Below are 13,394 nucleotides of genomic sequence, written 5' to 3' on the forward strand. Positions count from 1 at the left end.
TAATTTAAACTTATTCAAAAGAAGAAGAGTGAGAAAGTTTTATTTTCCTTTGTGCCCTTTGTGCAGGCATTTCAGTTTCATTTATACCAGGAAATAGGACTGAGACCCTGGCTGAAGCACTGGAGTGCCAATAGACATGGTCTGCTAGCACCCTCCCTGGCATAGTGCTGGCTCCTGTCAACCAGCAGCCCCCAGAGACTTCCCAGGGACAGTACTGGGCACAGATGTGCTTGAAACTGCTCCCAAATGGCAGTTTGGGTATCATCAGTTTGTGCTGGGAGGAAGAAAGCTGAGATACAAGGACATGGGCAGTGTCACGTCCTTGGCCTCAGGCCACATCAGGATCTTTGACTTGTTTTGTTCAAATCTAGCCAGAGAGTCCTTAGCATATGTGAGGAAACTGCCTGCACTGTCCTCCTGGAGACAGATTGCTGAAGAGACAGAAGAGAAACACATAACTGGAAAAACAAGCTGGTTCTATAAAACTTGAATTTTACAAAATCAAGTAAGAAAAAGAGGATTGTGGCTTGGCAGAATCTTTACAAAATTACTCCATCACGTCTACTTCACATCTTATATTGTTCTTTGGTTTACATAGGTTCCCTGGAAAATTAAAAATTGGCACAATTTTCAAAAAGCTGAAGTACTTGAAATGAAGATCAAAAAAGCAAAAGCATCAGACTTTGATTTTTATACCTGGTTATATACAGGCCATAGATGTACATGGCTTCTGGTACTTTTTCCAGTCAAACGGGCAGATATTACTGAAAAATACCAAAGACTGAGCAGATCTAGGTTATACCCTAAAAGTAAAATCAAGGAGATGGCTCAGGTTCAGTGTTCATATTGGTAAATGTAGATTAATGCACACAGAAAGGAATTGTCAGAACTCCAAGACTGCAATCTTCCAAACAGAAATACAACCAGTTAAAGTCCCTCAGTAACACCTCAGCTATAACATAACGCACGGCAGAAAATAAATTCTGAAAATATCTCATATTATCCTTTCGGAACATTGCTCAGGTTTAGTCACCCACCCTTCAAGCTATCTAGTGGAAACAGAGGAAGCGCAATGACAAATCAATACATTGATAGGGAGAGAGAGGAGAGAGATTTCAGCGAGCTGTACTGCACAGGCAGGAGACAAGATGAATAGAGGAAATAGTAAGGTTTTGTAAATCAGTAAGTAACACAGATAATGATACCTTTTTCTGTTTCACTAGAAAGCCTAGTGTTACTGGAAGCTAAGACATATATTTAAAATAAAGATAAGGAGATAAAATAACGAACATTTCAAAATCTTGTCTCATTAACCAGTGGTGCCCTCTGACATGTAGTATCACTGAAGCCTGGAGTTCAGCTTTACTCTGAGAAGGATTTGCTATTCCTAGGAGGAGAATTCAGACAAAAATGTTCCACCAGGTGAAATTAATTATTCATACATTAGAAAGTCTTTTGCAACTTCCTCTGAAGCTACTGGCAGAGACAATGCTAGAGATAGAGCTAGATTTTCACCCGTGTGGCATACCTGTATTCAGAAAGGAAAACATGAGCTGCCAGGACTATGTTCTCTGAAAATTAGTTCCTTTATAAAATCTAAATTAGGAATCTTAGTTCTTAAGTGTATGGAGTAACTGTAGGGGAAAAAAGGTCTAAGTCATTCCATATGCCATTTATTCCTTCTGAAAGATGAACTTCTAGCTGACCACTTACACAGGTTGTTTGAGACTCATTTTACTGGTGCTCATGAAAGCCCTTTGGTATGAGATGTGCTTACCTTTAAGCTTCTGAAGTCAATGCAGCAGTTTGTATGGATCCTACTGAACTGACCTTGGAGACCCTCAGCATGAAAACCTGCTCACTTTATGCTGGAGCAATACAGTAGCAGTCATGGTACTAATGATGCAGTGAATGGGGGAAAGCGAAAGAAACATGGGGTGAGAGGGCAGGGGAGGGGGAAGAAACACTAAGAACCCATTTCAGAATCTTAAATTTACAGCTCTTTGAAATTCTTGCAAGGAATATACCTGACTAGAATCCCTGGATATTAAGCTGTCACTTGTAATTTTGATTTTGGGTCAGATCGAATTACCAGGGAGTTATTTTTAAAGTACTATGCTGGACACAGCAAAATCAGTTACTGTGTCTTTCATTTTCAATTTCAATCTTAAAAGAATAAACTGTGAATCTGTTCTGCTTTACATACTTTTCTTGTGATAAAATCAGATATTTTCCCTGCAAAAATAAAAGGGGAATGTCCATTACACATGTAATTGAAAAAAGTGTGAACGTGAAGAGGGAGAGAAGGAAGAGGAGGGGGCAAGGGGAGAGGTCAAGGGAAATGAAAGAGGAGGAAGGAAAAGGATAAAACAGCAAATGCCACAAACAAAATAGAGTCATCTTTAAACTCAATTAAAATTGTAATCTTTCATGTTCAGAGAGTGTACTGGAAGAAAATGAGATGAATAAAGTGTTTCTTTTCTAAAGCATATGAAGGAATCATGTTCCTGAGTGTATATTATTTAGTACTTATCTGAGAAGGGCTTGATGCCAGTAAAATCTGAATCATAACAGCTTACAGAGATTAGCAGTGGTTCCAAAGAAAATACAGAAATCATCTGAAATATTTAAACATTTTCAGTTCCTTCTTTGCAAGCAGAGCTAGGTAAATAAAGGACATGATCTGTATTATCGAACAGGGATGAGTAAAACCATTGAAGTGAAAGGGATCGGAGTCCGTCCACTTCACCCCTTGCAGTCTTGCACAGCTACCTGTGCTCCTCCAAGATGGGCCGGGGGTAGAGCCAGGCTGTGGTCCAGTTCTCAGCCTGCTCCAGTGAGCAAGACTGCAAGAGTTCAGCAGCAGCATCATCTTCTCCCCCTAATCTATATTCTTCTCTGGGGGACCGCTATGCTGTCACCACGCATTCACTGTGCGGTTGTGCCTGGTTCAATACAACCACGTCTCTGGTTTTGGTGAGGTTACTGTGTGTTTAATCAAACCTGCGCTGTACCTAACAAGGCTTGGCATCTAGTCCGTTATGCGCAGCGATTTTTAATGGAGCAGCAGGAATGAACTGATTATCATACATCTTGGTTACAAAAGAGAGCTGGGAGCACGCAAATCCGTAGTAAATCACTGCAACAGCTACATTGTTTGGTCTGTCGCAGGCAGAGATGCTACACAATCATCTGCAAAATCCTGACATTAAAATTCATTCGCTATCTTTAATTACAGCTCTTAGTCACCTTAGGGGAGCTGGAATCTGCTGAATACTGAGGAATAGATAGTGTCATGTAATTGGGTTTCAAGAATATGAGGGAAATGCCTGCCTCACCTGCGAGGGAAATAATTAATGAAGCAGGGGAATACAAATTCCCTGAAGCTAACCACCAAAAGGCATCAACTCATGAAATAACTCACAAAGCCAAGTCCAGGTACAATAGATTTAAACTTCCTCTTGTCAATTAAAAGAACTGCAAAAGAAGCTCTGCTGAATAAAAATGTCAATTGAACTCAAAAATTCCTAGACTGGGGAAAAGTAAATACCCACAGAAAAAAAAAAGTCTTCAGAGCTTGGGGGAGGAGTAAGTTAAGCAGGATGAAATGGCAGTGAGATAAATCACTTGCTAGAAGGATAGCCTAATAAAATGGCATACTCAGGAAGGTAAGACAAAATGTCACGCTTCCTTGCAAGATGACAAATAAATCGCAATGATGTGATTTATACTTACATGAATGACCCAATTCAGTAAAATGTATCTTGAAAAAGAAATGGGACTTTATAACTGGGAATAAACTAGAGAAGGGAATGCTACAAGAGGCTACAGCAAGTTAAATATAATTTCTGAATTCAGGCAATTTCCAGACAGTCCTATGTATTTTAAGAGGTTGCACATATGTCCCTGTACCTTCCAAAACCTTAACTCTATGGTGAATTGGCATATCTGTGGGATCATATATAGAAAAGCGTACTATTGCTGAAAAAGTCATTCTCACATAGACTATAATCTCAGATATTTAAAACTTGACATGGCTTGAAGATGACACTGCAGGCAGCAGGCTGAATTCCATTAGATAACACGCAGATCATGAAGAACCCCAAAGTGAACAGCAGTGGGGTCCTGGCCTCTCGAAACACCAGTGTGGCTTTCAAGTTTCAGGGTGTACTCCACTAAGCAAGCACAAGAACAAAAGCTTTGCTACATATGCACATAATTTTGTCCTTTTTTTTACAAATTACAGTGGAAAGGGTTGGTCAGAGACCTTCCCCTGCAACAATTTTCTATCAGAAAAAATCTTTCTATAAGGGGTGTGCTGGGAAGAAGGGAATACAGGACTGTGTTGGCATATGTATGCAGAGGGGTGCTGGGAGAGGAATTTCTCATAAAATGATCTCAAGATAAACATGAGCTTTCTAGGATGAGCAAGATAAAACCATTACAGATACTATATTGTGATTTAATGTGACCAAATGAGCTGTTGATGTGATTTTACCAAAATCAGATGACATTAAGTCAAAATGATGAACACTATCAAAACAAGTTAGAGCAAAATTGTAAGTGAAATATACTGATGACTAAACATTCAGCTATGCATCACTGAATATGCAGGAGGAAATGGGCTACTATCCTCTGTTCATCTGCTGATTTGAAATCTCTGATCGAGGTTAATTTGACAATAATTTGGGGAAGATAGTAAGTGGAACCTAATTCACAAGAATTGCCTAGCTTTTCCTGAGAGCAATTTGACCCACAAATATCCTGTTAAGATCAACTCAGGCAAAAGGTGTCCACGTTCTGCGAAGGAGGAAACTTGCATGAGAAGATTTAGAACAAAGTGTTCACTTATGGATGGATGGATGGGTTTCTGAATGGAAATAATTTCCTTCTCAGCTATATGCTAATATAATGGAGTAGATAACTGGAATAGTAATATCCTTAACAAAGCAAGGAGGAAATTCATGCTTCTGAAATTGCGGAAATGGTTGGGTTGACTGAAGATACTGACCTGCTGTCACATTTGGCATTAGTGGCAAGATAAATTGCTGTCTCCTTTATTTATGCTTATTCACTTATTAATACTTATTTATTTACACAGATGTCTAGTCTCTACAGTAGTAGGTGGTATGCAATTTCAAATAAAGTTTGTAGGGTTTTGTACTTCAAGTCATTCTCTTCAGGAAGAAATGCTGACAGAAATCCCAACAGTATCAGTCTGCCAGAGAAACGTCAACTACTGCACAGAACAAAGCTCTTCCTCAGAGATTTCAAGCCAAATAATTGAAAAATAGTAAAGACTGCATAGAAGAGTCTTGCAGAAGGTTCAGATTTTGATGCATCTACCAGTTGACAGAATGCAGCAGAGGTCTCTGAAAAGCACGTGGAGAAAGCAGTTGTTTTGCTAAGAAACTTGGAAGGGATTGCTTGTGACTGCTCTACTGACATAGGAACTGAGTTACTGGAAGAGGAGGCAGCATAAAGAGGACACAAAGATGAAAACTTGGTAAGGAAAAAGGCAGAGCTATAAGAATTGATGCTATCTGCCCAGATAAAGGGCTTGCAGATATACACGTATATGTACAAATACATATACAGGTCTACACACCCACTCACACACATATATATGTTATGTATGATTTACACATGCAAAAGAAACTGCTATAAAATCACCTTCCCAACACAGTTCTTGTACTAGACTAATTCTCTTGTACTGATTCTTAGGATAAAGAGTGGTAGTTGTAGAAACCTCTGTGTGGCAGCAGTCTGCAAATGCAGGTTCTGCAAAGGCAAATATGAAATACCTGTATGTGTATATTATGCAATTAAGCCTAGGTCCTCAACCATTAAATCCAAGCATTTTCCATCCAGTTTGGTGATTAAAAGTATTAGCAATTCCATTTTCCCAGTGCAGATCTAGTCATGGGTTATCCAAACACTTCAGTATATGTTTACCCACACCTGAGCTTATTGATAAACATAAGCTACAAGTTTTTCTGTATAGGTTACTGTTTTTCTATTTTTGTCTATGCAAATTTGGTCCTATTAAAGTGCTAAATAAAGAGATTCGTGTCTTTTCCCCCATGGTTTTTAAACTTGTTTAGATATGCTAATCAGCTTTTTTGCTTAACACCCTCCAGAAAGGTTGTTTCTGTAATTAAAGTGATAAAGAGAGATGCTTAATAAATAAGCATATTTTTATTTATTGATCTGCATGGGTAGATTAAATTTTAACATCTGTATCTCTGTGTAGGGATGTCATGAAATATTTAATGTCGCATATAGTGCTAGTTATTCTAGACTTCATTCTTTCACCCCAGTTTTAAAGAGCTACTATTACACTACCATCTCAACTAAAGCAAGTTTCTGCTTTTCTACTTGTGTCTGGCAGAATCACCTCAAGGTATTTCATTCAGACTCCTCCAGCTAAGGTAGCCCTCTGAGCCTTCATCCACAAACCCAGAGGTAGCTTCAAGATGAATGATCTGTGAAGTAGTTCTTGGGGATGAGGCTCTGATTAATAAAGCAGACTGCAAAGTGTAAACTCTGGGATCTCTTTTCCGCTTGAAGTTGCAATCCAAACCAGAACATTTAAGCATGTACTGATCTTTGTATTTGGGACCGATTGCACTTATTTGTATATGACTTCCCATTACATGTACTGCACTATACACACCTTGTCCTCTTTCTCCTCCCTAATTGCCCTCTGCTGGGCACTTCAGGAAATGTGTTGCTGGGACAGATGGACCTTTCATCTGACTTAGTTTTTTTCCCTTCTTAGATCTACATTGAAAGTGATGTGTTGGACTGGGAACCCTGGTCTTTTTATTTTCTCCTTTCATTTTTTCCCTTCTTAATTTTCAAGTGCACTTTATTGCATGAGGGAAGGAAGGTTTTATATGCGGTTTTCAATCAGAGTGAGCACACTCGCTCAGGCCTGAAATACTGAAGAAGAAATCATAAAGAGGAATTTTTGCATCTAGTCAGCTACTGCTGCAATTCATTGATTGCAGAAGATAATGTTGAAACTCAAACTGACTTCAGGACTTTCATACTTTTTGTGGAATGTCACCCAGTTTTTAAATTTTCAAAATTTTCACTGTTAAGTATTTTTCAGAGCTCTATATATAAATAATTTCTGCACTTTGCAGGAATAATGTACTCTTTGCTCATTAGTGGCCTTTGGGGAGGTTGCTAGACAAGTGTGTTTCACACAAGCAGTTTATATGGTAACATATGATCTCAGCGTGAATGTCAGTTTTAAGTAGCTACTTGAGCATTTAGAGCTAAGGAGGCTATTTGCCTAAATGGAAAAGGACGTTAGTGTCAGGTAATGTAGTATTTTTCTTCTGTCTGCTTCAAGGGCTCTTGGAAATAACCACCACCCCTCCGCAGCATCTTTAAGAGTGAATAAACAGAGGTAGAAATTTAAAATAATTAAGAACTTGTTTTTTAAATAGCTTTGAATACAGATAAAATGAGATCGATTTTACGACATTATTTTACAAAACGATGTGATCAAACGCATGGAATCATGAGTTGTGTGTGTAAATCAGAGCGGGAACGGCCCATGAAGAACAGGAAGTTCCACAAATGTCCAATGCAACAAATACTTAAAAGTATTTCATAAAATACATCTAACCTTTGTCTTTTTCAAGGTATGAGTATTGATTTGACCACAGAAAAGTTGATTCTCACACATTTGTGTGCACTTTTTATTAATTGAGTGAAGAACTCTGAATGTATGCTACAAATAAAAAACTATGTGTAAAAATCAATCATAAAGATCATCCAGGTAAATGGGAGGCACTGAACATTTGAGTGTGGGGTGAACAATTAACAATGAAGTCCAAATTCCATAAAACTCTTAACTTCGTCTTAGTGCCGTCTATATTTTGCATAATACTTCAGTGTTTGCTTGAGTCAGACTGAATTCAATGGGATTAGATAATAAGCTTTAGTGTCTTGCTGAATCAGAACAGATGTTTTAAGGCAAAGATAAATATTTAATGTAATATAACGAGATTCTTAATAAGCAGAAGATAAAGGAAAGCTACTAACTGCAGAAATCAGATTTCAAACTGAGGAGCAGGTATGCAAGTCCTGCCATGGGCTTCACTCACAATGTCATCATTAAAACCTGTAATAATGTGAGATCGTTTAAGAAGTATTTCAGCCTTTAGCATTGTGTGCATGTAATAGCATTTATCCTTACAAACAAGCTATTTACAGACCCATTCCAGGCCTCCTTCCTTTGCCAGAGGCAGCAATCACCACAGAATGAAAGACGAGCTACGCTCATGGCTAGCTGGTTGTATTCCAGCACTGGTAAAACAAATCATTAAGGTCAAAGGACCAGCCATTTTAATAAACTGTGTGCACTGTTGTTATTGTGACTTATGGCTTTGCTCTGCAGAGAGGAAAGCTATAAAACAGCATAAAAGAGAAAGCAATTTTTCTACTGCATGGTTAAGTGTTAACCATATACATGATACATACATAAGTATATATAATACCTATATATTATATGCATACTTATATATTTATACACACATGAGTACAACTCTAGTGGTGTATATATATAATATATATGTGTGTCTAGATATATAGCTCCAGGTGCTTACATGAGAGATTGACAGCATACCTGCACCTACCTTGGGAAAAGTACTTGGTTTATCTATAGATACCAGTTTTCACAGATGTCTCCAGATTTTAATAATGGAAACAGACTTGTCAATGTGCATGCATGTGTGCTGAAGGCACATCCCAGTACTATTTGGGTGCTGGTTCTTACCCGCACAAGGCAGCTGTGCTGCTCTGTGAGTCTTGTAGGCGCAGTCTCCCTGCCGTTATTCAGATGGTACATCCTCCTGCAGAGCAGGGGAACTCCTCCCTATCCACATGCCTGTGTTTCCTTTTGATGGAAGCCAGGATGTATGAAGAGGAAGGGAGAAGAAGTAGGTCAGGTCCTGACTTGCACATGGCCAGACCTTATGTTGGGACACAGAGGAAAGGAAACAGTCCCTGATTCCCCAGTCTAGTCATAGGCTTCTCTGGCTTACAAAGTAGTGCTGATCTGTGCTGAGCAGGTGGTAATTTTGTAATACAAATGAAAAGTATTTGGGGAACAGGACACATTCAAAATTACTACTATATAACTTAAAGAGTTTCATGGCTTTTATAAGATCCTGGTTCACAGGTCTGATGTTTCAACTAATGAATGAGTTTCATAGATTTCATAGATTTCTAGGTTGGAAAAGACCTTAGAGATCATCCAGTCCAACCGTCCCTAATCTCCCATTAAACCATATCCTTAAGTAGTTCATCCACCCTTTTCTTAAACACATCCAGGGATGGGCACTTTGCCTTTCCTCATATCTGGGTATTCAACCAGCAAAACCACCTGCCATCTATCCTTTGAAAATTGCATTTTCTTGAAGGGATCTCCACCAGGCTCTAAAACAAGAGTGGCCAAAACCATTGTTCAGAGTTGCTGAAGAAGTCCTAAGCCAGCCACAGTGCACAGAGAGCTAGGTATAAACTCATCTGCCTTAAATATACTTGCTATCTCATTGTTCAAAACACGTAGAGGGAATATATGCACATTTGGTAGTGATGAAATGATTTTTCAGGATTCCAGCTAGGCTGATATTGCTGGTCATCAGAAACCACTTGACTTGACTTCTGATCCAGACAACTCAATACTGAAATTACTAAGGTAAAGAAGAAATATCATAGAATCATAGAGTGGTTTGGGTTGTAAGGGACCTTAAAGATCATCTAGTTCCAAACCCCCTGCCATTGGCAGGGACACCTTCTGCTAGATAAGTATATGGAATGATACAGAAGCAGGTCCTTTTAATATTAAATACTTTAGTGCCCAATGATTTTTCATCATTTTCATTTGCTTCTCTATGCTACAAAAAGGTGGAGTAGACTTGCTTAGTGATAGATTTTACTTAGTGGTAAAACTATACCAATGAATATAATTCTTAATATAAAAGAAAACTTGTGAAAATGTTTAAATGGAAGTATATATTTTACAATTGTTGCTTCATGAGGTCATCTTTAAACATTCATGAGACGTTTATCTTAAAATAAATTCTGCTCTATGGAACTGTCTGCTTATTTTACAAAATATTTTCAATAATAAGTTTTTAAAGTGTTTTCCCCTTTCCAGTATTTCTAACTACATTTTAGAGCCTAATTCCTTAAAACTAATGAAGGTTTCTCCTTCCTTTATGATCCATTGCTGTTGTTGCTTAGCCACTGATTATATCACATACAAACTTTATCTTCTCTCTTATGACAAATGTTGTTATACCCTGAAACAATTCCACCATACAGATACAGTATTAAGTCTTCTGTGCAAGTGAACAGCTCTTCTATTTCTCATACCATTATCAGATTGGCCTATTCCTACAGGACTGCAGCATTTCTACAATCAGGATAATAATCAAAGTCTATTTCTCATTCTCTGAATATTGCTGATGAAAGAATGAATCTTATTCTTTCATGCTTAGCTACGCAGAACAGCACTATTCATTTAACTGTGTAAAGAATCTCTGATCCATACAGATAAATGGGCTTTGGATGAGCAGGGATTATTCCACTGTATCAAGGGATGTGAGGGAGCACTTAATTTGGAGCATTAATTACTTAGGGATACATTAGGCTGATATGTATACAAACCTATATTATGAGAAGATTTGGCTTGATTGACAGAACTAGCTGGAGTATATAAACGAAAATTCTGGATTTTGAATGTAGTCTCTCTGTATATTACTTGCCAATCCAATTAATCCCAAATTACAAATAAATCTGAATGTTTCTAATTACAACATGGGCTTTCCCCGTCGCCCAAATATAAAAAAGTAGTCTTTCAGTATATAAGTGTAGCAAGAGTACTTAGCATTCAACAGCTGTGCTTTTGGAATGCAAAAAAAACATTCCAAACAACACATTTTACTTTACTCCAACTATTCTTTCATTTGATGTAAATACATTAATCTTGAGACTCAAAAGAAACCGCTCCACTTTCCTTGGTTTGGATCGAAATCAGCGGGTTCTGCCTATTTGGGATAACTGGTGGGCACAAACTATAAAACTTCAGGTAAGACAAATGCCGTCTTCATGGGCTCATATTTTAATCTTACTAAAGACATGCCCCTATGCAAGTGGTGACAGTCTGGCTCTAAATAGCCCTTAGGTTCAGAATGTCCTTCTCTTTTTAATTCTGGCTGATCTTAACCTGGAAACAGAAGTCCTGCTCCAGTATCTGGAGCACAACTGAGCTCATTGGACCAGTTACGGATCTGTGCCACATTTTGGATTTGTAACTGAATTTGAAGCTCTTTTTTTTTAGTGTATATACACAAAAGATTTTCTTTATAGGTCATATATACACATATGTCTCAAGGCTGCAAGTAATCACAAAAAGAACTCCTATATAGAACCTGCAGATTATTTTGTGCGAAAGTTTGCTCCTCATAATTTCTTTTATTCTTCAGAAAAATCATAAATTTTCATTTCCAGTTTGTTGGATTCAAATCGTGCAAGTATAAAGAAAGGTTCTCACTTGATATTTTGATCAGAAAGCATTGACCGTGCCGAATCAACTTGCCCATAGGAATGCATTTACAGTGTCAAAACTTGAGAGCATGTATAGGTCAAACATGCCAGAAAGGTGACATTTCCCTGAGAAAGAAATTCTGGCTTTTGCACAGCCTGAGTCCATAGCTCATACAACCTTAGTTGTGTTGATTAGCATCAATAGGCATTTTCTGCAGTACAAGAGAACTGAATGATGATGATGATTTCATTTAAAAAATGACTGGCCATCATTTTTTGTACTGATTGGAACATGCTATATTGAGAGGAGAATCCTGATTTGGGATTGATATCTCCATACAGAAGGGCTTGTGCCACTTAAGTATTTCATTTTCTTAAAAAAAATACATCTTAAGTGACAAAAAAAATCTGTGTGCATAAACTAGCCCTTTTTATTCCTTTCTCTATTTGGAAGGATATTTACCCGAATTATTGCTGGTAATTATTAAATTACTGGATAATCACTGCAGAATTATCAGCTCACTTAAAATAAAATATTGATTTTCTCAGACTCATTGACTAAGTTTGACCATCAAATTCTTACAGAAATTGTATCAGGGCAGTATTTTCCTCATTCTTCTCAAAGAAGACATTTCATTACCATGCAAATGGAAGTGCCTCTGAGCAGGCTAATTGGTGTATGTGACATGTAACAGGCAAACCACAGTATTAAGTCACTCCACAATTTATACAGAAAGTATAATTCAAATTTGACTGAAAATACCATTGTTTTTTTTGAGATCTGGTATTTACATATGGCAAAGTGGTGGGTGGATGTCTATTGCATGTGCAAAGATTAGAAAGAATAATTGTGTAAGATACTATGCCTCACCAACAAAAAAAGAACATTTAAAGGAAATGCACTTGGTAATTAGATTAATAACGGGCAATTAATTTGATAGAAGCAGGCAGCCTATTTGAAAGCAACAGAATTACATAATGTAATCAAAGCATATTTCGTCCAACTACTTGCATTTGTTTATTTATTTAAAGGCATGTTGCATGCACGCCTTATCACTATCTTTTAATATTTATTTTAGAAGAGATGGTAATATTCAATGGGTCAGGAGAACACTCAAAAAAAAGTACACATTTACTTCTAAGAATAGACACAGCCACTAAGCAGTTTAGGCAACCACAAATTCAGTTTCAAACACATCTTGGGAACGCTTTTCTGTAGGAAGGGACAGAATCAGACTCAAAGCGTATCAGAAAGGGATGCTATCAGCATCTGCAAAACAAGCTTCAAGTTTAACACAAATGAAAAATCCACTCAAAAATGCAGTTTTGGCATGTGAATACAAACCTGAAACTTAACACACTTATCTGCCAAACCGTCAAGAACCAGGCCTTTCATTCCCATGAGGCTAATATAAACTGTCACTCTCAAAAGCACGTTAAGGTACACTAATCTTTCTGATGCGCAGTCGTTTCTCTTAAGTGACTAAACATGGAGCTACTGCAGCTGGCAGCAGGCAGTCATTGACTTCACACTGTGAAAACACTTTCTAAAGACAACTCTGTTATGAAATGTGGTTATTTACCTGTCATAGTCTTGGCAAATCTCCCCAACAGCTACCAATGCTTTCAAGTACTCATTGGGTTGGTAAGGGTGGATGTAGTGCAGTGAGCAGCTGTTCCTAGGATCACCATTTGACGCAGTGAAATCTATAGCTACCTGGAAAAGGAGAAAAGTCAATGTGTTGTGGAGCTCTTCTGGGCATGAGTATACCCACACCAACCATGTATCATTACCAGAAACAGTTTTCTGCAGAGATTGCAGC

The 13,394-nt window shown here is 37.9% G+C and overlaps 1 protein-coding gene across 1 annotated transcript in view; it reads right to left on the reverse strand.

The window, feature by feature from the left end:
- CPNE4 (copine 4) overlaps nt 1-13,394 on the reverse strand; it is a 201,067-nt gene that overhangs the window by 30,111 nt on the left and 157,562 nt on the right. The window contains exon 10 of the mRNA XM_086615143.1: nt 13,155-13,288. Coding sequence (XP_086471269.1) covers nt 13,155-13,288 — 134 coding nt within the window. The remainder of the gene's footprint in view (nt 1-13,154; nt 13,289-13,394) is intronic.

The sequence above is a fragment of the Tauraco erythrolophus genome, chromosome 7 (assembly GCF_009769465.1).
Source record: "Tauraco erythrolophus isolate bTauEry1 chromosome 7, bTauEry1.pri, whole genome shotgun sequence".
In the NCBI taxonomy this organism is placed as follows: Eukaryota; Metazoa; Chordata; class Aves; order Musophagiformes; family Musophagidae; genus Tauraco; species Tauraco erythrolophus.